Source organism: Podarcis erhardii (genome assembly GCF_964252035.2).
Source record: "Podarcis erhardii genome assembly, chromosome: 5".
Classification (NCBI taxonomy): domain Eukaryota; kingdom Metazoa; phylum Chordata; class Lepidosauria; order Squamata; family Lacertidae; genus Podarcis; species Podarcis erhardii.
This window is the reverse complement of record NC_138509.1, coordinates 12,878,675-12,904,143: the sequence shown is the minus strand read 5'-3', so window position 1 is coordinate 12,904,143 and position 25,469 is coordinate 12,878,675. Positions and strand designations below refer to the sequence as shown.

At 45.2% G+C, this 25,469-nt stretch overlaps 1 protein-coding gene and 1 long non-coding RNA gene across 4 annotated transcripts in view; one reads left to right on the top strand and one right to left on the bottom strand.

The window, feature by feature from the left end:
• LOC309343087 (uncharacterized protein) overlaps positions 1–6,374 on the bottom strand; it is a 32,356-nt gene extending 25,982 nt beyond the window's left edge. The window contains exon 1 of one of the 3 annotated variants that reach the window (XM_081864332.1): positions 5,731–6,374. In XM_081864332.1, coding sequence (XP_081720458.1) covers positions 5,731–5,845 — 115 coding nt within the window. In that variant the 5' untranslated portion in view covers positions 5,846–6,374. The remainder of the gene's footprint in view (positions 1–5,730) is intronic. The other 2 variants (XM_081864334.1, XM_081864333.1) reach the window with 2 other exon arrangements.
• A 6,084-nt stretch (positions 6,375–12,458) lies between these two features.
• Positions 12,459–13,510, top strand: LOC309342007. The gene is made up of 3 exons (XR_014156650.1): positions 12,459–12,810; positions 12,864–12,940; positions 13,065–13,510. It is a non-coding gene; the product is annotated as an uncharacterized lncRNA (long non-coding RNA).
• The last annotated feature ends 11,959 nt before the right edge of the window (positions 13,511–25,469 follow it).

Sequence of the window (25,469 nt, the reverse complement as noted above, 5' to 3'; positions counted from 1 at the left end):
GGTTGCCCTTACTCTCCTCTCAAGGCTCCTCAGCAGGGAGGGGTTCCTGGGGGCCGAGGCTGGTGAGAGGAGGCCGTAGGGGGACGGGCTGGGCAGCCAAGCAACACAGTTGGAGCCTCCCTCTTCCCTGGCCGGCAGGGAGGGAGGGAGAGGAGCTGCTTCCTTTGAAACCCGGGAAATTTAAGGGACATCATCAATAAGGGACAGCAGCGGGACACAGTGCTGGGATAAGGGACTGTCCCTCCAAATAAGGGAGGCTTGACAGCTATGGTTTCCAGTTGCTGTGGTATGGTTGCCACCCATCCTGTATAATACAGGATCATCCCGCATTTCAATATAAAATGCTACATCCTGTATTCATTCAATACAGCATGTCGTTTGCCCTGTATTTCCGCTCTGCTGTGTGCCTCGGATGTGACTTCTGGTGTTTCACGAGGCACCAGAAGTTGCGTTGGGGGCCATGCGGTGTGGGTGCTGGGCACCCACCCAAAAATTTAGGTGGGTGCTCAAACACCCAGGGCCCCCTAAAGATGGCACCCTTGGAGGGCAGGGGAGAAGATGAGGGTGAAGGAGACTGAGCGGAGATATGATAGACATCTTCAAGGAGGCTGGAGGGGGGTGGGCCGGCCAGCCAAGCAACACAGTTGGCGCCTCCCTCCTCCCTGGCCGGCAGGGAGGGAGGGAGAGGAACTGCTTCCTTTGAAACCCGGGAAATTTAAAGGACATCATCAATAAGGGACAGCAGTGGGAAACGGCACTGGGATAAGGGAGTTTCCCACCAAATAAGGGACGGTTGACAGCTATGCCCCCTCCCCCTCAACCAGGCTGGAACCCTTGTGGGTAGCGGGGCATGGGAGAGGCATGCTGGCAGACATTGGTGTGGGAGAGCTTAGGGCTGCCCTTGCATGCCCTAACATTGCCTGCCAGTCATGGCTGCATCAGGAATGCAGAGTGCCCACACTGACCATGGCTTGGCCTCATCCTCCATCTCTGAAGAAGCAGCCTCCTTCTCCTTGGCCTGGGCCTTGGCCACCACTCCCACCGGTGCCCTCACTCTCCGGCCTCTGCCTACTACATCCTCACCACCTCACAGGCCAGCAGAACCAGCGCCTCTCAGCCAGCCCAGGGGCAAGATGCCCTTAGGCATTGGAGAAGGAGGCACACCTCAGCCCCATAGGTTGATGGCCCAGCCTCAGTATGGCTTGTCCCCCCATCCCCCCAGCTATGGAATCATAATAATAATAATTTATTATTTATACCCCGCCCATCTGGCTGAGTTTCCCCAGCCACTCTGGGCGGCTTCCAATCGAGTGTTAAAAACAGTACAGCGTTAAATATTAAAAACTTCCCTGAACAGGGCTGCCTTCAGATGTCTTTTAAAGATAGGATAGCTGCTTATTTCCTTCACATCTGAAGGGCGCCACTACTGAGAAGTCCCTCTGTCTGGTTCCCTGTAACCTCACTTCTCGCAGGGAGGGAACCGCCAGAAGGCCCTCGGCGCTGGATCTCAGTGTCTGGGCTGAACGATGGGGGTGGAGACGCTCCTTCAAGCATACAGGACCGAGGCGTTTAGGGCTTGAAAGGTCAACACCAACACTTTCAATTGTGCTCGGAAACGTACTGGGAGCCAATGCAGATCTCTCTGGAAGGTGGCAGGAGCTCAGCAGGGAGCCTGTCGTGGGGGGTGTTTGGTTGCACCTCCTCATAATTTTGCACCCAGGGCCACGTATCCCAGCTCCCCACAAGCTAGACCACTGCAGAGTATTTCCATCCTTAAGGTCATCTCATAGCTATCTCATAGCTATGTAATAGAATCCAATTATAGGGAGATTCATGACTTTCTTGACCTCCTGTAATGTTTAATTTGTAAGATTCTCTGCCCACAGACTGACATATTATGTAGAGACCAACTGTTAATATTCAGAGAGCAGGGCAATGATCTTGATGCATGCTAACAGCCAACCTCCTCACTAGCCAGTCAAGACAAAGGTGGAGGGAAAAAACAGGCCCAGGTTATGCATGGAATTTCTGCATCGCTTATCTTGGAAATGCATCACAGAAATCACAAGTATTGAATATTCTTCTGTATCTCAAACTCCCTGTCTGTGGAAAGGTAGCACATTAGGGAACGGATTTCTAACTTAGACATCTAGATTGAATCTCTGCACCAGTGTTGCATGTGTCATGGATAAGAATCAACAGAAGAAAAACAGCTATAAGGAGCAGTGTGGGTGCAAAGAACCATTTTCCATGGCTGTGTTTTCTTTGGGGGGGAGGGAGAATTCAGTCAGGGAGCTCTGTGACTGATATCAAACAGGAAAGCAATCTTGTTTTTTCGTTGATAATATTGACTGTTTTTAATTTACTTTGAAATCAAGGTGTTTTTGTTTTGGACCACAATGGATCCTACAATTATCTCCAAAACCTCATAACATTAGATAAAGACTTGCGAGAAAGACAACAGGTTGGGTATTTATAAATGTGGATTTGAGGATTAGGGTTAATTCCTGGGTTCTTTGTTCCCCCGCCTTCTCCTTCCCAGGACACCAGAGGTGGTCTTTCCCTCAGCACACAACACAAACTTTTCACCTCAGAAGTCTTATTTTAAACACATGGTGACATCTGCGTTTTCCGCCATCTCCAAGAAAATAGCCATTTCCTTTCTGAAACAATGGACATTTTCCACTTCTCTGATGGCTCCTGTCTCGTGCGGTGGGAAAGGGAACTGAGTAATTAGACACCCCTGAGAACGCTGCTCTAAGAGGCCCGCAGCTCGGTTCCTCATATAGGCCGCTGGTCAACCGTATCCAACAGAAGAGCTGGCTCCATCCAGCAAGCAACTGTCATGGACAAACATTGCAATTTTAGGCATACACCTTGCTAAGCATGCCATGTGTGAAGTGGTCCTCCGTTGTAGACTCACTGAGCAAGTGATCCCCCATGTTTCACACTTTGATCTCCCAACAGTAAAACAGAAATGTTTCCATACCCTCCAACATTTCTCTGGTGAAAATAGGGACATCCTATCTCATCCATCCTATCCTATCCCATAGTTGGATGCGGGTGGTGCTGTGGGTTAAGCCACAGAGCCTAGGACTTGCTGATCAGAAGATTGGCGGTTCGAATCCCCGTGACGGGGTGAGCTCCCATTGCTTGGTCCCTGCTCCCGCCAACCTAGCAGTTCAAAAGCACGTCAAAGTGCAAGTAGATAAATAGGTACCGCTCCGGCGGGAAAGTAAACGGCATTTCTGTGTACTGCTCTGGTTCACCAGAAGCGTCTTAGTCATGCTGGCCACATGACCTGGAAGCCTCCCTTGGCCGATAAAGCAAGATGAGCGTTGCAATCCCAGAGTCAGTCACGACTGGACCTAATGATCAGGGGTCCCTTTACCTTTACTATCCCATAAGCATCATCAATGTATACCCCCACCCATCGGACAGAGTTGGCCCAGCCACTTTGGGTGGCTTCCAACATATATAAAAACATAACAAAACATTAAACATTAAAAAGCTTCCCTATACAGGGCTGCCTTCAGATGTCTTCTAAAGGTTGTAGAGTCCCTTATCTCCTTGGCTCGGGGGTCGCATAACTCCACACCCTCCAACATTTTTCTGATGAAAGTATGGATGTCCTAAAGAAAAGCGGGACATTCTGGGATTGAATCAAAAACCGAGACGGCTTCTGTAAATATGGGACCTGTCATTGGAAAATAGGGACACTTGGAGGGTCTGTGTTTCATTCATGTGATGTGATGGAAGACAAATACGCTAAATCTGGATGAGAACAGAAAATATTATCCACTGGATGGAACAGAAAATATTATCCACTTATTTATAAAGCGCCGCCAATATGCATGGTACTTTACACAGCAAAAGAAGCCAGGTCCCTGTCAAAATTGAAGAACTGGAAGGGATCTCATACAATGGGTTCCAGGTGCTGTCTGAACAAAGCAGAATAGAGGGGTATGATTTATTCAGTCCAGAGAGACGTCAGGAAAAGGAGAAGGAAGGAGGCAGAGGCAACAGGGGAAAGCCATGCCTTCTTCTTCTTGGTCAGCCCCACATTTGGGTTTCTGCCCCTGTGTAAAACAACCTCCAGAACTTCTCAGAGCTGGACATCATCAATTCAGTCTGGCGTGCCCTTATTATGTGAAGGAAGTTTAGAATGCTAACTTTTGCCAACAGCCTTCTACATCAGGGATTAGTTCACCTCCACAGCCTTGAAGGAGACTTTATTTTCAAATAGTTATCTGGTGCTTGCATTGCTGCTTCCAGTTCAGATTCTTCCTCTCTGGACTGGCCGTGGCCCCGGAGTATTTACAAAATGCTCAGCTATGGTTGTGGCACCCTTCACAGAACCATAGCATTGTGGACTTGGAAAGGACAGCAAGGGTCATGTAGTCTAACCCTCAGCAATGCAGTAAACTTTCTGCCCAGAATTTGCCTCCCCATGCATAGATGACTCAACACATCCATGCACCACCAACTGGCTGACCGAGTTGTATCTACACATTTATGCTGGACCTCCTCAATGCTCTGGGACTCAGTGTTTTTTCCATCTGGAAAAAATGATTTGTGCCCCAGACCCAGGCTGATGAGAAGGCCGAAGTTGTACATTCACCTCCTCTGGTCCCTGCTAAATTCTTAAAGGTTCATTGAGTTGAGTTAACTCATATCCTGTAGTCAGTTGGATATGTAGCAATTTTTCTAGCTGTGGTCAATGTCATCCCATGGGATTTCAGAATTGTGCCATAAACTAGGAAAAAAAAACATTCTGGTCTTGAGACCATTCACAGGCAGAAAAAGCTGCTGTCCTATAAGAACCTAAAATAAGTTGAACAACTGATGCCAGTTTATTGTGGGGTTCCTGCCCACTGATTCTCCTTCACACTGCAGTGTTGCTATCAGAAGAAAGGATTGGGAATCTCACATTTCCTGCAAAACTATAATATTCTCCTTATATATCCTATGAAGTATATCTGTTTGTGTGTTTTTCCTTTTCCAATTATTTTGTTTTTTTCTAACCCACTCTCTATTCTAAAATAAAACTTGATCCCAGATACGCTAGCTCAGTTTTCTGCTTACACGTATATTTATGATTTTATGACCAAGTTATAAGCCCTGAACACAAGTTTGAAATGTCCCAGCAGGCAGCCTTGGGCTGTGGAAAAGTCAGAGTAATTTGTGGTGACTAGGAAAGCAACGAGGGAACAATCCGGGAATTTCACTTTCCTCAGCATTCGAAAACCCAGGTGAAACATTTTTAAAGGGGAGATCACGGTCTGAAATCGGGGATCATGAATCCCAAAGCTGAGACCCAACGTGCTTCAGACCACACCTTTTATTGGGTGAACCATTTGAGCAGAGTTGGGTAGTGAGATTTTATGTTCAGATCTGGGCAAACGTGACTGACCCACATCCTTGTTCCAGGGATCTTCTCCAAAATTGGGGGTTTTAGCTCTGCCACCTAAGATAGTGCTTGCAATTCTATGTTTCTATGTTGTTCTGGATTCCTGCAGGGATTTAGCATTCAGAACAGGTGGCTTTTGCCCAACATCTGGAATCCCATGAAACCCCCCCACCCAAGGGGAGATTGTCTCCACAAGTCCAAGTACACTCTGCCCCAAATGTTGTTCCTTACATTTCCGCTGCCATCCTAACTTGCTGGCCCAAATTCTCCCTGGTCTCCAAGAGCCCACAAAAACGCTCCCGTTGGTTCCAGCCGCTTACCTTTCTTCCACGGAGCGCTGATGGAGAACGACTGGTGCCAGCTGAACATCTTGGAGGAGCTAAACATCTGGCCGATGGAAGCGCAGGCCCATGAGTTGAAGCTCTTCAGAGACATGTGGGAACACTGGTGGCCAAAAGAATCATGCTTCCAGGAGGAGGATATTCCAAAGTCCCCAGAGGGTGTAGCAGCAGAGTGCAGGGTGGGCTTCGCAAGCCCAGCCTGTCATCTTTGGGCTCCCAGGAAGAACAAGGGGAGAGAGAGAGACTCACATGTTTTGTTTTCTCACCCTAGTCCCAAAGGAATGGAGGCAGGAGTTTTCTTGCTCAGGGGAGAAGGAATTCTCTCATTCCAGCAGCTGCGGCAGCAGCCAAAGGGGCTGTTCTTTTGCAAGCTGTGGAATTGCAAGCGCAGGCATTCAGCCAGCTGTGACATAAAAAGGGAGCAGCTCTCTGGAATGCATCTCCCTTGGTTGATAAGCCAAGACGACTGGAGGGGTTCGGACTACCTTCGCTATCAAGAATGCCCTCCTGAAAAAACAAAGATACCCGTTTGTTTGCTCAACGTCAGGTTTTGCTGTTTCTCATTTTTTAAATCTCAGCAGGGAGAGGAAACAGCATAGAGTATTATATTTTTCCTGCTCTCCTGGACAACGCTGTTTCGGACCTTTGCTTTAACTTTAAGATCCTACCGAGCTGTGGAAAAGATTGGGGACATTTAGACAATTCCTCCCACCCTCAAGGACCCAGATCTACAGTGAGGAAGACTACAGCGTTTGTTTATTTCTTTCACTTTCTCACAGTCAATCCCGTAATGTTTTCTTTTTTTAAAAAAAAGAAGAGCTCAGGGTCGCCAGCAGCAGCGCACAAAATTAGGGAAAATATATAATTACAGCGAGCCACATATAAACACATGTTTGTAAGTCCAGCTTTCCTTTCTTTGCCTGAGCTCAATGGCAGGAAGGAACTGTGGCAGGCAACCCACCCATCCTCTTCCCTTCTGAATCCACATCAGGATGAGGGCGATGGGAAAGTAGGGATCTGAAGAAGAGAATCTCAAAGGTACTAGGGGCCCACTAGCTGGTGTGCCCCCCCCTCTCCCTGGGGGCCTTCAAGATCCTAGCCTATGGAATTCAATTCAAAAATAGGTTAAACAAACACACCACCACAACACAGAAACGTATTCCGGTTATATTCCGCTGCCTTGCAATTTTCACTGCTACCACAATGACTGGAAACGGAACAGCAGGAAGACTGGGGGAATCAAATGCACAGCTAGCCCTATCTCTAAAAGAACAATTTCTTATTTATTTTCAGCCCAGTTCTAACAGAAGTCCTATTGAATTCAGCCTAAAATTCTATTGGCTGCTATTGTGCTTTAACAGAGGGATGCTGGTGGCGCTGTGGGTTAAACGACTGTGCCGTTTGGGCTTGCCGATCAAAAGGTTGGCGGTTCAAATCCCCGCGACAGGGTGAGCTGCTGTTGCTTGGTCCCAGCTCCTGCCAACCTAGCAGTTCGAAAGCACAAAGTGCAAGTAGATAAATAGGTACCGCTAAGGCAGGAAGGTAAGTGGCGTTTCTGTGCGCTGCTCTGGTTTCGCCAGAAGCGGCTTAGTCATGCTGGCCGCATGACCTGGAAAAACTGTCTGCTGAAGAGGACAAACGCCAGGTCCCTCGGCCAATAAAGCGAGATGAGCGCCACAACCCCAGAGTTGTTCACGACTGGACTTAATTGTCAGGGGTCCCTTTACCTTTTATGCTTTAACATTAGTGTAAATTTGTACGGTCAGTACTAGTAAAGCAATCTGGTGGACTCTCCAAAAGCTGTATCTGAAATAAAAATGCTCAAAGCCTTGAAAAAGAAAAAAAAGAAGTCCTATTGAATTTAGTGGGGCTTACTCCCAGGAAAGTGGACCAACGATAGCAGCCTTACCAATTTCACATGCAGTATAATAAAAGAGTAAAGAAAACGTCCTTTCATTAGTGGCGGAGCAGGCTGAATGTTCATACTAAATCAACCCCTTCGTGTTGGTCACTACTGTGTCCATTTTACAGAGAGATGAGAAAAAGAATTGCTTGTGTTGACCCAATAAGCTAATACCTCAGCAGAGATTCGGGCCCTTTACCATTCAAGATGTACTGAACTGCCATACGTCCAGGTATCACTCATAAAAATAGCGTGCAGGTGGTGTTTTTTTTTCTAAATCGGCAAAATGTCTGGGGAAAGCCCCCATCTAAAGCTTGTATACTTCCGTATCTCCTTGGTTTGGGGGGGCGGATAACTCCATACCTTTCAACGTTTCTCCGATGAAAATAGGGACATCCTAAGGAAAAGCGGGACATTCCGGGATCCAATCAGAAACCCGGATGGCTTCTGTAAGTCTAGGACCACCCCACGAAGCCCATCGCCCAGTCCTTCCCGGCTAGCTTTTATAAGCCAGGATGGGCAAGGATCAAGGAGACAAGTGGTTGGTTTCACTCGTCCAAGCAGCCTGTCCACATCCTCGGGGGTAACAGATTGGAATCGATCCCATACAACTTGACTAGACAGGACTCTAGCACTCTCCCGCCCTGGCCCTGCTCCCACGGTGGAGTCTACCTCTTCTCGAATCTGAGCGACTTTATCTGCAAAAAACTTTGCAAAATCATTGCAGGAGATCATGTGGCCCATACTGGGCCCTGATGTTGCAGGTGGTTCCGCTAAATTGCGAACCACCTGAAAAAGTCTCCTGCTGCTGTTTTCCGCAGATGCAATAGAGGTGGTGAAGAAAGACTTCTTCGCCGTTGCTATCGCCACTTGGTAGGGTCGACATTGAGCTCTAACCCGTGTCTGGTCAGCTTCAGAATGACTTATCTGCCACTGGCGCTCTAGCCGTCTCAACAATTGTTTCATCGCCCTCAGCTCCAGGGAAAACCACGGGGCTGTCCGGGCTCCATGCAATCGGAGAGGGCGCTTCGGAGCCAAACAGTCAATAACCCTGGTTAACTCCACATTCCAGCGGGCCACCAGGGAATGAACTGAAAGGCCATCAACATGGGATAAAACATCCCCTACCACTATTTGGAAACCATTTGGATCCATTAAGTGGTGGGGGCGGACCATCTGAATCGATCCCACCTCCCTGCAGAGGGGAAGGGTCACGGAGAAGTCCAGTTGCACCAGGAAGTGATCTGACCATGGCACTTCTTTCGTTTCACTTTTACTTAGTGTCAGATCACCAACATCCATAGAGGTAAACACCAGGTCCAAGGCATGTCCGTGGCTATGGGTTGGGCCAGACTTATTCAGGGACAGCCCCATGGAGGCCATGCTTTCCACGAAGTCCCAAGCGGCCCCTTGTAAGGTCGTGTCGGCATGGATGTTAAAATCTCCTAGGATAACCAAACTAGTTGTCTCCAGGAGAACATCCGACACAACCTGAAGCAGCTCAGGCAGTGAATCCTTGGTGCAGCGGGGAGGTCGGTACACCAATAGGAATCCTGTACTGCCCCTATTGCCCAACTTCCAGAACATGCACTCAGAAAACTGGGTTTTCCCAATAGGACGCCTGGTGCAGACTAATGACTAAAAATCACTGCAACCCCCCCTCCCCGCCCACAAGGCCTGGGTTGCTGTGAGTAAGAGAAAACTGGCGGACAAGCAGCAGCAAGGACAGGCCCATCTGCTTCATCCAAACAAGTCTCTGTTACACATGCCAGGTCAAATCCTCCATCCACAATCAAGTCATGGATCACAGTGGTTTTATGGATCATTGACCTGGCATTGCACAGCAGCACCTTCAGGTCGTGTGGGTATCCCTTGCTGATTCCAGTATCCATTCGGTCAGGACCAGACCTGGAGGCAGGGATAATCCTCAAGCAACGAATAAGCCTGCCTCCTCGGTAATGACATCTTCTGGTCTTAGCGTAACTCCTCCTCCTACCCGTGATGACTGAGATCGGTTGTCCCAGTGCATGACCCCCCGTGGAACCTGCCCCAGCCATTTTGTTTGCTGGGACGCACTCCCAGGCAGCTCTGACCCCACCCCTTAAAATCAAAATAAAACTATACAAAAAATAAACCAACAGAACAATAAAAAAACAAAACAGAAAGTTACAAACACAACATAAGAAACAGAATTAGCCCTCGACGTCTGAACTTGCGGAACAACTTTTTTTGAAAAAATCCCTAAGCCACAATTTCAGGAATAATCTGACGTTCTGCAATTCACTCAAAAATGGTGCCAAACTGTTGCAAACGATCCCCCGAAAGGTTTTTCGGTGGAAACAGATGGGTTTTTATCATCGGAAACAGAATTAGCCCTCGACGTCTGAAGAACTTTTTTAAAAAAGTTTCAATTTCAGCAAAAATCTGACTTTCTGTTATTCACTCAAAAATGGTGCCAAACTGTTGCATACTATCTCCTGAAAGGTTTTTCTGCGGAAACAGATGGGTTTTTATCATTGGAAAAAGGATTAGCCCTCGATGTCTGAACTTGCGGAACAACTTTCTTATGAAAAAATCCCTAAGCCACACGGTCACAATTTCAGCAAAACTCTGACGTTGAGCAATTCAATCAAAAATGGTGCCAAACTGTTGCAAACGATCCCCTGAAAGGTTTTTCGGTGGAAACAGATGGGGTTTTTGTCATCGGAAACAGAATTAGCCCTCAACTTTTGAACAACTTTTTAATGAAAAAATCCCTAAACCGGGCGGTCACAATTTCAACAAAAAACCGACGTTCTGCAATTCACTAAAAAATGGTGACAAACTGTTGCAAACGATCCCCTGAAAGGTTTTTCTGCCGGTGAGGTTGTTGAGGGCTAATTCCTTTCCTGTGATAAAAAGCCTTCTGTTTTGACGGCCAAACCTTTCAGGGGAGAATTTGGAACCATTTGGCACCATTTTTGAGTGAATTGGAGAACGTCAGATTTTTGATGAAATTGTGATCCCGGGGCATAAGGATTTTTTCAAGAAAATCTTTTTCTGCCGGTTAAATTGTCGGGGGCTGATTTCTTTTCCTGTGATAAAAAGCCTTCTGTTTCGACCGCCAAACCTCTCGGGACCATTTGCAACCGTTTGGCACCATTTTTGAGTGAAATTCCAAAAGTCAGATTTTTTATGAATTTGTGACCCCGGGGTTTAGGGATTTTTTCAAAAAAATCTTTTTCTGCCGGTTAAGTTGTCGGGGGCTGATTTCTTTTCCTGTAATAAAAAGCCTTCTGTTTCGACTGCCAAACCTCTCAGGGGAGCATTTGCAACCGTTTGGCACCATTTTTGACTGAGTAGGAGAACGTCAGATTTTTGATGAAATTGTGACCCCGGGGCATAAGGATTTTTTCAAAAAAAATCTTTTTCTGCGGTTTAAGTTGTCGAGGGCTGATTTCTTGTCCTGTGATAAAAAGCCTTCTGTTTCGACCGCCAAACCTCTCAGGGGAGCATTTGCAACCGTTTGGCACCATTTTTGAGTGAGTAGGAGAACGTCAGATTTTTGATGAAATTGTGACCCCAGGGCTTAAGGATTTTTTCAAGAAAATCTTTTTCTGCCGGTTAAGTTGTCGGGGGCTGATTTCTTTTCCTGTGATAAAAAGCCTTCTGTTTCAACCGCAAAATCTTTCAGGGAAGCATTTGCAACCGTTTGGCACCATTTTTGACTGAGTAGGAGAACGTCAGATTTTTGATGAAATTGTGACCCCAGGGCTTAAGGATTTTTTCAAGAAAACCTTTTTCTGCCGGTTAAGTTGTCGGGGGCTGATTTCTTTTCCTGTGATAAAAAGCCTTCTGTTTTGACTGCCAAACCTCTCAGGAGAGCATTTGCAACCATTTGGCACCATTTTTGAGTGAAATTCCAAAAGTCAGATTTTTTATGAAATTGTGATCCCAGGGCTTAAGGATTCTTTAAAAAATAAAATCTTTTTCTGCGGTTTAAGTTGTTGAGGGCTGATTTCCTGCCCTGTGATAAAAAGCCTTCTGTTTCAACCGCAAAATCTTTCAGGGGAGTATTTGGCACCATTTTTCAGGGGAGCATTTGGCACCATTTTTGAGTGAATGGTCGAAAGTCAGATTTTTGATGAAATTGTGACCCCGGGGTTTAGGGATTTTTTTCAAAAAAATCTTTTTCTGCCGGTTAAGTTGTCGGGCGCTGATTTCTTTTCCTATGATAAAAAGCCTTCTGTTTCGACTGCCAAACCTCTCAGGGCAGCATTTGCAACCGTTTGGCACCATTTTTGACTGAATTGGAGAACGTCAGATTTTTGATGAAATTGTGACCCCGGGGCTTAAGGATTCTTTAAAAAAAAAAAATCTTTTTCTGCGGTTTAAGTTGTCGGGGGCTGATTTCTTTTCCTGTGATAAAAAGCCTTCTGTTTCCTCTGCGAAACCTTTAAGGGAAGCATTTGCAACCGTTTGGCACCATTTTTGAGTGTATTGGAGAACTTCAGATTTTTGATGAAATTGTGACCCCGGGGCTTAGGGATTTTTTCAAAAAAAATCTTTATCTTCGGTTTAAGTTGTCGAGGGCTGATTTCTTGTCCTGTGATTAAAAAGCCTTCTGTTTCGACTGCCAAACATTTAAGGGGAGCATTTGCAACCGTTTGGCACCATTTCTGAGTGAATTGGAGAACGTCTGATTTTTGATGACATTGTGACCCCGGGGCTTAGGGATTTTTTCAAAAAAATCTTTTTCTGCCGGTTAGGTTGTCGGGGGCTGATTTCTTTTCTTGTGAATCGGTTCCATTGGTGGAACATTATATACAGCAAAAACATACGGAGGATGATTTTGTCTTCTTCATTATCTGGAAACCAAAAGTAGATTTATATACCAGGAGAAATATTGATAGACTATTGTTGCAACAGGAAGCACGATATATTTATTTGTTTGAAACGATGTCCCCCAAGGGCTTGAATGAACATCAAGACTACAATTCTTTTCTTTAAAAAACCACTACAGATGACCCTGGACTTTTAATCCCTTCTCTGTTTACACCTTTAAGGAGGGAGAGCCTATCCTCCTCCCCCACAGACACACTTATAAGACAATGATCTCACTCCCTAACAGAAAACGCAACGAGAAACGTAAGAAAATTTGGATTCAATTATCTAAGGTGAGAAAACACTCATTTGATGTCCGTTTTTCACAAACAATTCTCATTTCTAGACGCATGTTGAAAAAGAAACATAAAAGAATTGAATGATATAGACTTCCAACAGATTTATAGTCCTCAAAAAACCGAGGTATGGAACCAAATATCATGATATGTGTTAATACACTTTAGAATGTATGTATACTTTATTATATTTATGATCTATGGTATTGAAGAACCTTGATCTATTTTGACATATTATTTGATATTACCAGCTGAAGAAGGCGTTTACTCCGAAACAGGGCCCTGTCCTGGTCACCACTACTGAGTCGCACATCTGATTCACACTCCGGATACTTCTTTTTGGCCCTATTTGAATCTTTATTCTTTATTCTGATTTTATATAATATGGACTCTTTTTGACTGCCATTGAGACTTGTATAAAACAATTGTTATGTACTGGTATTTTATGTACCTTTATACTATATCACTGCATATTTGAAACTACATTATTTCTGCACTTAAACGTTGTATTTAAATTTACTATTATCTTAAAACTGTCGCACTTACACGTTGTGTTTAAATTTACTATCAGTTTAAAACTGTTATTCTTAGCAGAATATACACGTTTTTCTTTTCAACTCTCGAGTAGGAATTATTCCTTATATTGAAACTTTTGGCCAGAGCTCTTGGTATATCCTTTTCAGTATATTTTCAACAAAACCTCTCAGGGGAGCATTTGCAACCGTTTGGCACCATTTTTGAGTGAAATTCCAAAAGTCAGGTTTTTTTTGAAATTGTGACCCCGGGGCTTAAGGATTCTTTCAAAAAAAATCTTTTTCTGCGGTTTAAGTTGTCGAGGGCTGATTTCTTGTCCTGTGATAAAAAGCCTTCTGTTTCAACCGCAAAATCTTTCAGGGAAGCATTTGCAACCGTTTGGCACCATTTTTGACTGAGTAGGAGAACGTCAGATTTTTTGATGAAATTGTGACCCCGGGGCTTAAGGATTTTTTCAAGAAAATCTTTTTCTGCCGGTTAAGTTGTCGGGGGCTGATTTCTTTTCCTGTGATAAAAAGCCTTCTGTTTCTACCGCAAAATCTTTCAGGGAAGCATTTGCAACCGTTTGGCACCATTTTTAAGTGAATGAGCGAAAGTCAGAATTTTGATGAAATTGTGACCCCGGGGCTTAGGGATTTTTTCAAAAAAATCTTTTTCTGCCGGTTAAGTTGTCGGGGGCTGATTTCTTTTCCTGTGATAAAAAGCCTTCTGTTTTGACTGCCAAACCATTAAGGGGAGCATTTGCAAACGTTTGCCACCATTTTTTACTGAGTAGGAGAACGTCAGATTTTTGATGAAATTGTGACCCCGGGGCTTAGGGATTTTTTCAAAAAAATCATTTTCTGCCGGTTAAGTTGTCGAGGGCTGATTTCTTGTCTTGTGATAAAAAGCCTTCTGTTTCGACCGCCAAACCTCTCAGGGGAGCATTTGCAACCATTTGGCACCATTTTTGAGTGAATGAGCGAAAGTCAGAATTTTGATGAAATTGTGACCCCGGGGCTTAGGGATTTTTTCAAAAAAATCTTTTTCTGCCGGTTAAGTTGTCGGGGGCTGATTTCTTTTCCTGTGATAAAAAGCCTTCTGTTTCGACTGCCAAACCTCTCAGGGGAGCATTTGCAACCGTTTGGCACCATTTTTGAGTGAGTAGGAGAACGTCAGATTTTTGATGAAATTGTGACCCCGGGGCTTAGGGATTTTTTCAAAAAAATCTTTTTCTGCCGGTTAAGTTGTCGGGGGCTGATTTCTTTTCCTGTGATAAAAAGCCTTCTGTTTCGACTGCCAAACCTCTCGGGACCATTTGCAACCGTTTGGCACCATTTTTGAGTGAAATTCCAAAAGTCAGATTTTTTATGAATTTATGAAGTTGTCGGGGGCTGATTTCTTTTCCTGTGATAAAAAGCCTTCTCTTTCAACTACCAAACCTTTCAGTGGAGCATTTGAACCTGTTATGGGAATTGGGGTTGCTTGTGCGTAAATTCCAAACTGCTCCGAGCTGGTTGTATAGCTGGACCTTTCCCCGGTTTGACAGCCCTAACAGCACGACTGTCTCAGTCACTGGCAGAATCCGTCAGTGGGTGTTTCCTAAACTTCTTCCAACATAAGAATTCCTTAACAGCAAGTCTCCGCCTCGCTTCTCTGCACGGAAGCCTTCTGCGCAGAGTGGGTGTGCCAAGCGGTGGTCCTGCGCTCTCCTCACTGATTTCACTGGAAGAGTCTCGGAGCCTCCCCTCCGAAGTACTCTCAGCCTCTCCTTTCTTCCTGGTGTCACCTTGGTTTCCTTCCCCAGCGGAAACTCTCTCTCTCTCCTTGCTGATTCCCTCTCCGGCATCATTAGGGAGCCTTACCTCTCCACTCGGCTCCGATGTCAGTTCCCTGACATCCACCTCCCTCCCAGGGCCCTCCCCCTCCCCCATCCGTTCCTTGGACCTTGACGCAGGGAACCCCTGGAAGGAGCTATCCCCTCCCTCTGATGATTCAAACACTGCTCTCCACCTGCTGTCTCTTCCCTTTGCCCAATCTCCCCAGTCAGATTCCTCTCCCTCGGATAACTCCCCTTCCTCCTCTTCGGAGGCGGGAAATCCCACAAACTCTTCTTCATCCGTGGGACCAAATTGCTCCACCCAGAACCTCCCTAGTGGTTTGGGCTTCCTTGGGAACCTGCGATGAAACTCCTCCTGCAGATACTCATCCCTGATCTCTTCTGCTGGAACCCATGTGTTTTCCGATTCTGACTCCCCCTCCCAAGCCACCAAATATTCCACTCGCCTCCCTCTCCACCTTGAATCAAGAATTTCAGCTGCATGACCACTGAGTTCCCTTTCCTCCATCTGTGGATGCAGGGGTGTTTCTCTTTCTTGACCCAGAAATTCCCTCCCCTCCCTGTACGGTGAGAGTAAGGACCTGTGGAACACCGGGTGCAGTTTCTTTTCGGAGGGCAATTTGAGTCTAAAGGTCACAGGATTCACCTGTTGGGTTACCTCGAAAGGTCCCAATCGCCTTGGCCGTAATTTCTTACACCCCCCTTTGAACGGTAACCCTTGGGTAGACAACCACTCCTGGTCCCCCACTCTTATAGTTTCCCCTTCTCTGCGGTGCTTGTTAGCCTGCCTTTTGTACGCTTCTTTTGCCCTTTCCAGGTTAATCTTAAGTTGTTGGTGTAAAGCCTCCATTTCTTCCACAAATTGTTCAGCCGCCGGTACATTCCACCTTCCCTCCCCCTCCCCTGGGAAGGCCCTGGGATGACACCCGTAATTGGCCATGAAAGGACTCATCCCCGTGGACACATGTTCCACGTTATTGTATGCAAATTCAGCCAGCGCTAGTTTGTCCACCCAATTGTTCTCTCTTTCGTTGACGTAGCAGCGTAGGTACTGTTGAAGTATGCTATTAGCTCTTTCTGCTTGTCCGTTGGTCTCTGGGTGTCTGGCCGTCGAGAAGCTCACCTCGACGTCCAGCAGGCTCACCAGCTTCCTTCAGAATCTGGAAGTAAATTGCCTGCCTCTGTCAGACAAAACCCTCAAGGGGGCGCCATGCAACCTGAAAACATGCTCTACAAACAGCCTAGCTGTTTCCTCTGCTGTCACTGCATGCGAGCAAGCAATAAAATGGCACATTTTGGTCATCAAGTCAGCTACCACCATTACTGTCGTTTTCCCCCTGGTCTTGGGTAAATCGGTTATAAAATCAATTGATACCACCTCCCATGGTTTCTCTGGTGTGGGTAAAGGTTCCAGTAACCCCGCGGGTGCTGCCCTCTCCCCCTTAGCTCGCTGGCAGCGCTCGCACCCCCGTACGTATTCCTTCACATCATTGCCGTTTCCCTGCTCCTTATCTCTTTCCTCCTCACTCCCAACTGCCCCCACCATTCCTTGCCATGCCTTTTTCTGAGGGCAGACTCTGGCAAAATGTCCCGGCTGCTGGCAGAGGAAACACTTCTTATTCGCTTTCCCCTCCTTCTTACGAACCTCGCTGGAGTTTGAAACCCCGTGCGCGCGCGCTCCTCCAATCTCCATTGGTTCTGCGGCCGGCGCCGTTGGCTCTGGCACGTCCGGAATGTGGTTGTCATACTAACGCTCTGCTCTCCCTTCCCGCCTTTCCAGAGCGCACGTCTCTTGCCTTACTCCCACAGCAAGCACCAACTTGGTCAGCTGGTCCATCGATTCCAGATGGGGTGAGCGAGAAAGTTCATCTCTCACCCAAGGGGATAAGCCTTCCTCAAATAACATTTGCACTGGTTCTGAACTCAGTTCCCACCCAAGTTTATGGATCAGCAATGCAAATCGCGACCAGTACTCTCTCACTGACTGGTTCCCTTGTTTGCACCCCATCAGTTCTTTGCCGGTCACGCTTTGCTCCACATCACTCAAGAACATATGGTCCATGGCGCTAAAAAACTTTCTCAAATCCTTCTGTCAGCATCACCCTTGAGCCAGTGCACCAACTGGACTCATTCACCTCAACCCCGACTGGGCTAGGCGAGCTGGGTAGCACTGCCAGAGACCTCCTTTCTCACAGGAACAGGTCACAGTGCTGTGGACTCACAGCTTAGAGCTGAGAGCACCGGATTCACTGTCTCAATAATACAGTCGTTGCGCAGCAGAGTTTTGCAGAGTCTTGCAGAGTATAAACCACTCGGAGAGCAGCTCTGTAAAATATCTTCCTTTTATTCCGTAACTACAACTATGATACAAAACTATATACAGAGCTGAATATTCTAAGCATAAATCAATGCTACACTGAGAGTCTGCAGCTGCTCTTAGCAGCAACCTTATCTCTAGACACTCTCTCTCTCTCCGATACACTGACTGACTGACTCTCTGACTCACACATTGATGTGGTGCTGAGGCAGAATAAGTAGATAGCAGGACACGCCTCCTCCTCTCTGGAGAGTCAGCAGAGACCATCAGGAGATCATCAGGAGATTATTGGGTATGGGAGGGGTGAAATCTCCTCACCTTCAAGGCAGCATTCTCCGCCGCCATTAAGGGTCTGACCCAATCTCGGGCCCTCCCTTCCAGGTGCCCCGCCACAAAAGCGACTCTTCCCCCATCGTCTACAAAGTCATCATACTGCAGGTCCAGCGCGTACTGCACTTCTGTCTTAAATGCATTATAATCTCTGGGGTTGCCCCCAAACTTCTGCACTAGTCCTGGTACCTTCCTTGTGATGGGGGTGGGCTTCTCCTGGGCATCCTGAGTCCGCCTTTCATCCAGCCGCGCCGCTAGTAGAGTCAGTTGCTGTTAGAAATCTATGTTTCTCTCCTCCAGAGTTGGTCCTCCCGTGGCCCCCTCTCCGGCGCCAGCTCCTCCAGTTTGACTCATGATGCTGCCTCTGCTGCTCTGCGTACACGCAAGTTAGAGGACTGATGGATTGCTGTAATGGGAATTGGGGTTGCTTGTGCGTAAATTCCAAACTGCTCCGAGCTGGTTGTATAGCTGGACCTTTCCCCAGTTTGACAGCCCTAACAGCGTGACTGTCTCAGTCACTGGCAGAATCCGTCAGTGGGCGTTTCCTAAACTTCTTCCAACATAAGAATTCCTTAACAGCAAGTCTCCGCCTCGCTTCTCTGCGCGGAAGCCTTCTGCGCAGAGTGGGCGTGCCAAGCGGTGGTCCTGCGCTCTCCTCACTGATTTCACTGGAAGAGCCTCGGAGCCTCCCCTCCGAAGTACTCTCAGCCTCTCCTTTCTTCCTGGTGTCACCTTGGTTTCCTTCCCCAGCGGAAACTCTCTCTCTCTCCTTGCTGATTCCCTCGCCGGCATCATTAGGGAGCCTGACCTCTCCACTCGGCTCCGATGTCAGTTACCTGACACAACCGTTTGGCACCATTTTTGAGTGAATTGGAGAACGTCAGATTTTTGATGAAATTGTGACCCCGGGGCTTAGGGATTTTTGCAAAAAATCTTTTTCCTCCGGTTAAGTTGTCGAGGGCAGATTTCTTTTCCTGTGATTAAAAGCCTTCTGTTTCGACTGCCAAACCTTTAAGGGGAGCATTTGAAACCATTTGGCACCATTTCCGAGTGACTTGGAGAACGTCAGATTTTTGATGAAATTGTGACCCCCGGGCTTAGGGATTTTTTCAAAAAAATCTTTTTCTGCCGGTTAAGTTGTCAAGGGCTGATTTCTTTTCCTGTGATAAAAAGCCTTCTGTTTTGAGCGCCAAAATTCTCAGGGGAGCATTTGCAACCGTTTGGCACCATTTTTGAGTGAATTGCCGAAAGTCAGATTTTTGATTAAATTGTGACTCCGGGGCTTAGGGATTTTTTCAAAAAAATCTTTTTCCTCGGGTTAAGTTGTCGAGGGCTGATTTCTTTTCCTGTGATAAAAAGCTTTCTGTTTCGTCTGCGAAACCTTTAAGGGGAGCATTTGCAACCGTTTGGCACCATTTTTGAGTGAATTGGAGAACGTCAGATTTTTGATGAAATTGTGACCGAAGGGATTTTTTCAAAAAAATCTTTTTCTGCCAGTTAATTTGTCGGGGGCTGATTTCTTTTCCTGTGATAAAAAGCCTTCTGTTTCGTCTGCGAAAACTTTAAGGGGAGCATTTGCAATCGTTTGGCACCATCTTTGAGTGAATGGCCGAAAGTCAGATTTTTGATGAATTAGTGACCCCGGGCCTTAGGGATTTTTTCAAAAAAATCTGTTTCTGCCATTTAAGTTGTCGGGGGCTGATTTCTTTTCCTGTTATAAAAAGCCTTTTGTTTCGACCACCCAACATTTCAGGGGAGCATTTGCAACTCTTTGGCACAATTTTTGAGTGAAATTCCAAAAGTCAGGTTTTTGATGATATTGTGACCCCGGGGCTTAGGGATTTTTTCAAAAAAATCTTTTTCTGCCGGTTAAGTTGTCGAGGGCTGCGTTCTTTATCTGAGATAAAAAGCCTTCTATTTCGACTGCCATACCTCTCAGGGGAGCATTTGCAACCGTTTGGCACCATTTTTGAGTAAACGGCCGAAAGTCAGATTTTTGATGAAATTGTGACCCCGGGGGCTTAGGGTTTTTTTCAAAAAAATCTTTTTCCTCGGGTTAAGTTGTCGAGGGCTGATTTCTTTTCCTGTGATAAAAAGCTTTCTGTTTCGTCTGCAAAACCTTTAAGGGGAGCATTTGCAACCGTTTGGCACCATTTTTGAGTGAATTGGAGAACGTCAGATTTTTGATGAAATTGTGACCCCGGGGCTTAGGGATTTTTTCAAAAAAATCTGCTGCTGCCGTTTAAGTTGTCGAGGGCTGATTTCTTTTCCTGTGATTAAAAGCCTTCTGTTTCGACCGCCAAACCTTTCAGGGGAGCATTTGCAACTCTTTGGCACAATTTTTGAGTGAAATTCCAAAAGTCAGGTTTTTGATGAAATTGTGACCCCGGGGCTTAAGGGATTTTTTCAAAAAAATCTGCTTCTGCCGTTTAAGTTGTCGGGGGCTGATTTCTTTTCCTGTGATTAAAAGCCTTCTGTTTCGTCTGCGAAACCTTTAAGGGGAGCATTTGCAATTCTTTGGCACGATTTTTGAGAGAAATTCCAAAAGTCAGGTTTTTGATGAAATTGTGACCCCGGGGATTAGGGATTTTTTCAAAATAATCTTTTTCTTCCGGTTAAGTTGTTGAGGGCTTATTTCTTTTCCTGTGATTAAAAGCCTTCTGTTTTGACCACCAAACCTCACACGGGAGCATTTGCAACCGTTTGACACCATTTTTAGTGAATGGCCAAAAGTCAGATTTTTGATGTAATTGTGACCCTGGGGCTTTGGGATATTTTGAAAAAAATCTTTTTCTGCCGGTTAAGTTGTCAAGGGCTGATTTCTTGTCCTGTGATAAAAAGCCTTCCGTTTTGACCGCCAAACCTTTCAGGGGAGCATTTGCAACCACTTGGCACCATTTTTGAGTGAATGGCCAAAAGTCAGATTTTTGATGAAATTGTGACCCCGGGGTTTAGGGATTTTGTCAAAAAAATATTTTTCTTCCGGTTAAGTTGTCGAGGGCTGATTTCTTTTCCTGTGATAAAAAGCCTTCTGTTTCGACCGCCAAACCTCTCAGGGGTGCATTTGCAACTGTTTGGCACCATTTTTTAGTGAATGACCGAAAGTCAGATTTTTGATGAAATTGTGACCCCGGGGCTTAGGATTTTTGCAAAAAATCTTTTTCCTCCGGTTAAGTTGTCGACGGCAGATTTCTTTTCCTGTGATTAAAAGCCTTCTGTTTCGACTGCCAAACCTTTAAGGGGAGCATTTGAAACCATTTGGCACCATTTCCGAGTGACTTGGAGAACGTCAGATTTTTGATGAAATTGTGACCCCCGGGCTTAGGGATTTTTTCAAAAAAATCTTTTTCTGCCGGTTAAGTTGTCATGGGCTGATTTCTTTTCCTGTGATAAAAAGCCTTCTGTTTTGAGCGCCAAAATTCTCAGGGGAGCATTTGCAACCGTTTGGCACCATTTTTGAGTGAATTGCCGAAAGTCAGATTTTTGATGAAATTGTGACCTTAGGGATTGTGGCTTAGGGATTTTTTCAAAAAAATCTTTTTCCTCGGGTTAAGTTGTCGAGGGCTGATTTCTTTTCCTGTGATAAAAAGCTTTCTGTTTCGTCTCCGAAACCTTTAAGGGGAGCATTTGCAACCGTTTGGCACAATTTTTGAGTGAATTGGAGAACGTCAGATTTTTGATGAAATTGTGACCGAAGGGATTTTTTCAAAAAAATCTGTTTCTGCCATTTAAGTTGTCGGGGGCTGATTTCTTTTCCTGTTATAAAAAGCCTTTTGTTTCGACCACCCAACATTTCAGGGGAGCATTTGCAACTCTTTGGCACAATTTTTGAGTGAAATTCCAAAAGTCAGGTTTTTGATGATATTGTGACCCCGGGGCTTAGGGATTTTTTCAAAAAAATCTTTTTCTGCCGGTTAAGTTGTCGAGGGCTGCGTTCTTTTCCTGAGATAAAAAGCCTTCTATTTCGACTGCCATACCTCTCAGGGGAGCATTTGCAACCGTTTGGCACCATTTTTGAGTAAACGGCCGAAAGTCAGATTTTTGATGAAATTGTGTCCCCAGGGCTTAGGGTTTTTTTCAAAAAAATCTTTTTCCTCGGGTTAAGTTGTCGAGGGCTGATTTCTTTTCCTGTGATAAAAAGCTTTCTGTTTCGTCTGCAAAACCTTTAAGGGGAGCATTTGCAACCGTTTGGCACCATTTTTGAGTGAATTGGAGAACGTCAGATTTTTGATGAAATTGTGACCCCGGGCCTTAGGGATTTTTTCAAAAAAATCTGCTTCTGCCGTTTAAGTTGTCGAGGGCTGATTTCTTTTCCTGTGATTAAAAGCCTTCTGTTTCGACCGCCAAACCTTTCAGGGGAGCATTTGCAACTCTTTGGCACAATTTTTGAGTGAAATTCCAAAAGTCAGGTTTTTGATGAAATTGTGACCCCGGGGATTAGGGATTTTTTCAAAATAATCTTTTTCTTCCGGTTAAGTTGTTGAGGGCTTATTTCTTTTCCTGTGATTAAAAGCCTTCTGTTTTGACCACCAAACCTCACACGGGAGCATTTGCAACCGTTTGACACCATTTTTAGTGAATGGCCAAAAGTCAGATTTTTGATGTAATTGTGACCCTGGAGCTTTGGGATATTTTGAAAAAAATCTTTTTCTGCCGGTTAAGTTGTCAAGGGCTGATTTCTTGTCCTGTGATAAAAAGCCTTCCGTTTTGACCGCCAAACCTTTCAGGGGAGCATTAGCAACCACTTGGCACCATTTTTGAGTGAATGGCCAAAAGTCAGATTTTTGATGAAATTGTGACCCCGGGGCTTAGGGATTTTTTCAAAAAATAAATTCTGCAGCTTAAGTTGTTGAGGGCTGACTTCTTTTCCTGTGATAAAAAGCCTTCTGTTTCAACCGCCAATCCTCTCAGGGGAGCATTTGCAACCGTATGGCAACATTTTTGAGTGAATGGCTGAAAGTCAGATTTTTGATGTAATTGTGACCCCGGGGCTTAGGGATTTTTTCAAAAAAATCTTTTTCTGCCGGTTAAGTTGTCAAGGGCTGATTTCTTTTCCTGTAATAAAAAGCCTTCTGTTTCGACCGCCAAACCTCTCAGGGGAGCATTTTCAATCGTTTGGCACCATTTTTGAGTGAATGGCCGAAAGTCAGATTTTTGATGAAATTGTGACCCCAGGGCTTAGGGATTTTTTCAAAGAAATCTTTTTTTGCCGGTTAAGTTGTCGGGGGCTGATTTCTTTTCCTGTGATTAAAAGCCTTCTGTTTTGACCACCAAACCTCTCAGGGGAGCATTTACAACCGTTTGGCACTATTTTTGAGTGAATTGGAGAACGTCAGATTTTTGATTAAATTGTGACCCCGGGGCTTAGGGATTTTTTCAAAAAAATATTTTTCTTCCAGTTAAGTTGTAGAGGGCTGATTTCTTTCTTTCTTTTTTTTATATAAAATTTTTATTGGATTTTCACATTTTATAACAACACATACAAAAAAACCACACATGAATATTTTCATATCCTTACTTTCATAACCCTCTTTCCCTGACTTCCCCCCACCCCCCCATACATCCCAATTTCCATATTTAATTCAGCAAGTTCTTGTTTCTCTCCTTAACCCTATTCTTATTATGTTTAAACTTAATTCTTTTTGTTAGGCCCAATTTATTGTCCCATTCACTTATATACATTAGATCCTTTATCTAAGATCGATCAAGGTTCTTATACCATAAATTTCCCTTTTTTATATTAAAATATAAATCAAAATTGTAAAACCCCAAAATCATAAAATTTTTGAATTCTGTTTTTTCCCCCTCCCTCCCTGCCCAGGTATCTGTCCCTTCCCAAATAACTGTCCTCCCATGAAACTCCTAGCCCGGATTCCTCACATCAGAGGCCTTTAAGTCTCTTTCAGTCTCTCTCTGTCTGTTCTGTTGGTAGTCTTTTTTGTTGGTCTTCAGATCTCAAGGGATGTCTGTCACAGTCACTTCATCTTTTCTCGAATCAAACCTAATTGGAAAAGCTTGCTGCCAGAGTTCTGCCAGGGGTCCCCGAATTTCAAAGTCATCCAAGCCAGAAAAGAGGAGGAAGTCCCGGTTATGTTTCTTTACTCTTTTAACTTCCCATGTTCCATAGTGTCCAATGGCTTCCTCCTTTGCTTTTCTCTTCTCATAGTTTGTAATCCAAAAAACTTCTCTGTTCCCTGACTGCAAAAGGTCCTGTTCGAAATTTTTTATCTGTACTTTTTCCCCTCCAGCCTCCTTTTCCACCAGCTCCAAAGATATCTTTTCTGTTTCAGCTGCAGAATCTTTCAGAGTCAGATCCTTAATTACATCAGCAAGGTTGCTTGTTTTAGCGATCAAGGTCGTGAGTTGTTTATCCATAGCCATAGCTTGCTCTTGTAAAGTTCCCACGAGAAAAAAGGCTCTTTCTATTTGTGCTAGTAATTTTCCTTCTGCTGCCATTGTAGTGTCACTGGTTCCCCCTAGGGGGAATGCCATTGTTTAGGGTTCTTTGCCAACAGTCTTATACCTTGTTATTTACTTTGTTTCCAACCACTTCTAGTTAAATGTAACACCTTTAAGTCAGAGAGATATAAAGTAATACAGTCCTTATCTTGATCCAGCCGTTTGACAGCTCAATTAACAGCTGTCAAACTCCTGTTCTTTCACGCTAGGTTGATGCAGGACGCTCCCAGATCCGGGGGGGGGGGTGCACAAAAGTTTTCAAAGTTCACCTCTTCCCTCCAGCGCAACTTAAAAATAAATAAAAGCTTGTTCTCACAAATTAATGGAATCTCTTATCAGTCCCAAAAGACACGCATTTTTTTATTCCGATCTTAGGTTTTCGCTCCTTGCTTTAAATTGTCTGTATGTAGGGGGGGTGCGGACTTCCCTTTAGCACATCCCCCCGTTCGTTCCAGATTAAAGGTATAAATTTCTTTTAAAGTCCAAATTTCCTTCTACTCACGGGGTATTTATTTCCAATCCAAATGTCGGGAAGAAAGTTGACGCTCTCCGGTAATGGCTTGTGGCTTCACTCCACTGAAGTAGCGGTCTACTCCCAGCACCACGCCACTCCTCGTACCCTCTCCGCAGCCTTTAAAAAGACTCTTCGATTGTCGAGGAGGGCGCTTAAGGTGCCCACTGAGTCACCAAGTCCACAGGTATCAGAACCTGTGGTTTCTAAGGGTCCCCGCGTCGCCGGCGCAGCAAGACCCGTCTTCAGCGGAGCCGATTCCCTCCGGAGCTCGGAGGGAATCCGCCATTAGACCGATCGCGTCAACCCGGAAGTCCAAGGGCTGATTTCTTTTCCTGTGATTAAAAGCCTTCTGTTTCGACTGCCAAACCTTTAAGTGGAGCCTTTGCAACCCTTTGGCACAATTTTTGAGTGAAATTCCAAAAGTCAGGTTTTTTTTGCCGGTTAAGTTGTCGGGGGCTGATTTCTTTTCCTGTGATAAAAAGCCTTCTGTTTCGTCTGCGAAACCTTTAAGGGGAGCATTTGCAACCGTTTGGCACCATTTTTGAGTGAATTGGAGAACGTCAGATTTTTGATGAAATTGTGACCCCGGGCCTTAGGGATTTTTTCAAAAAAATCTTTTTCTTCTGGTTAAGTTGTTGAGGGCTGATTTCTTTTCCTGTGATTAAAAGCCTTCTGTTTTGACC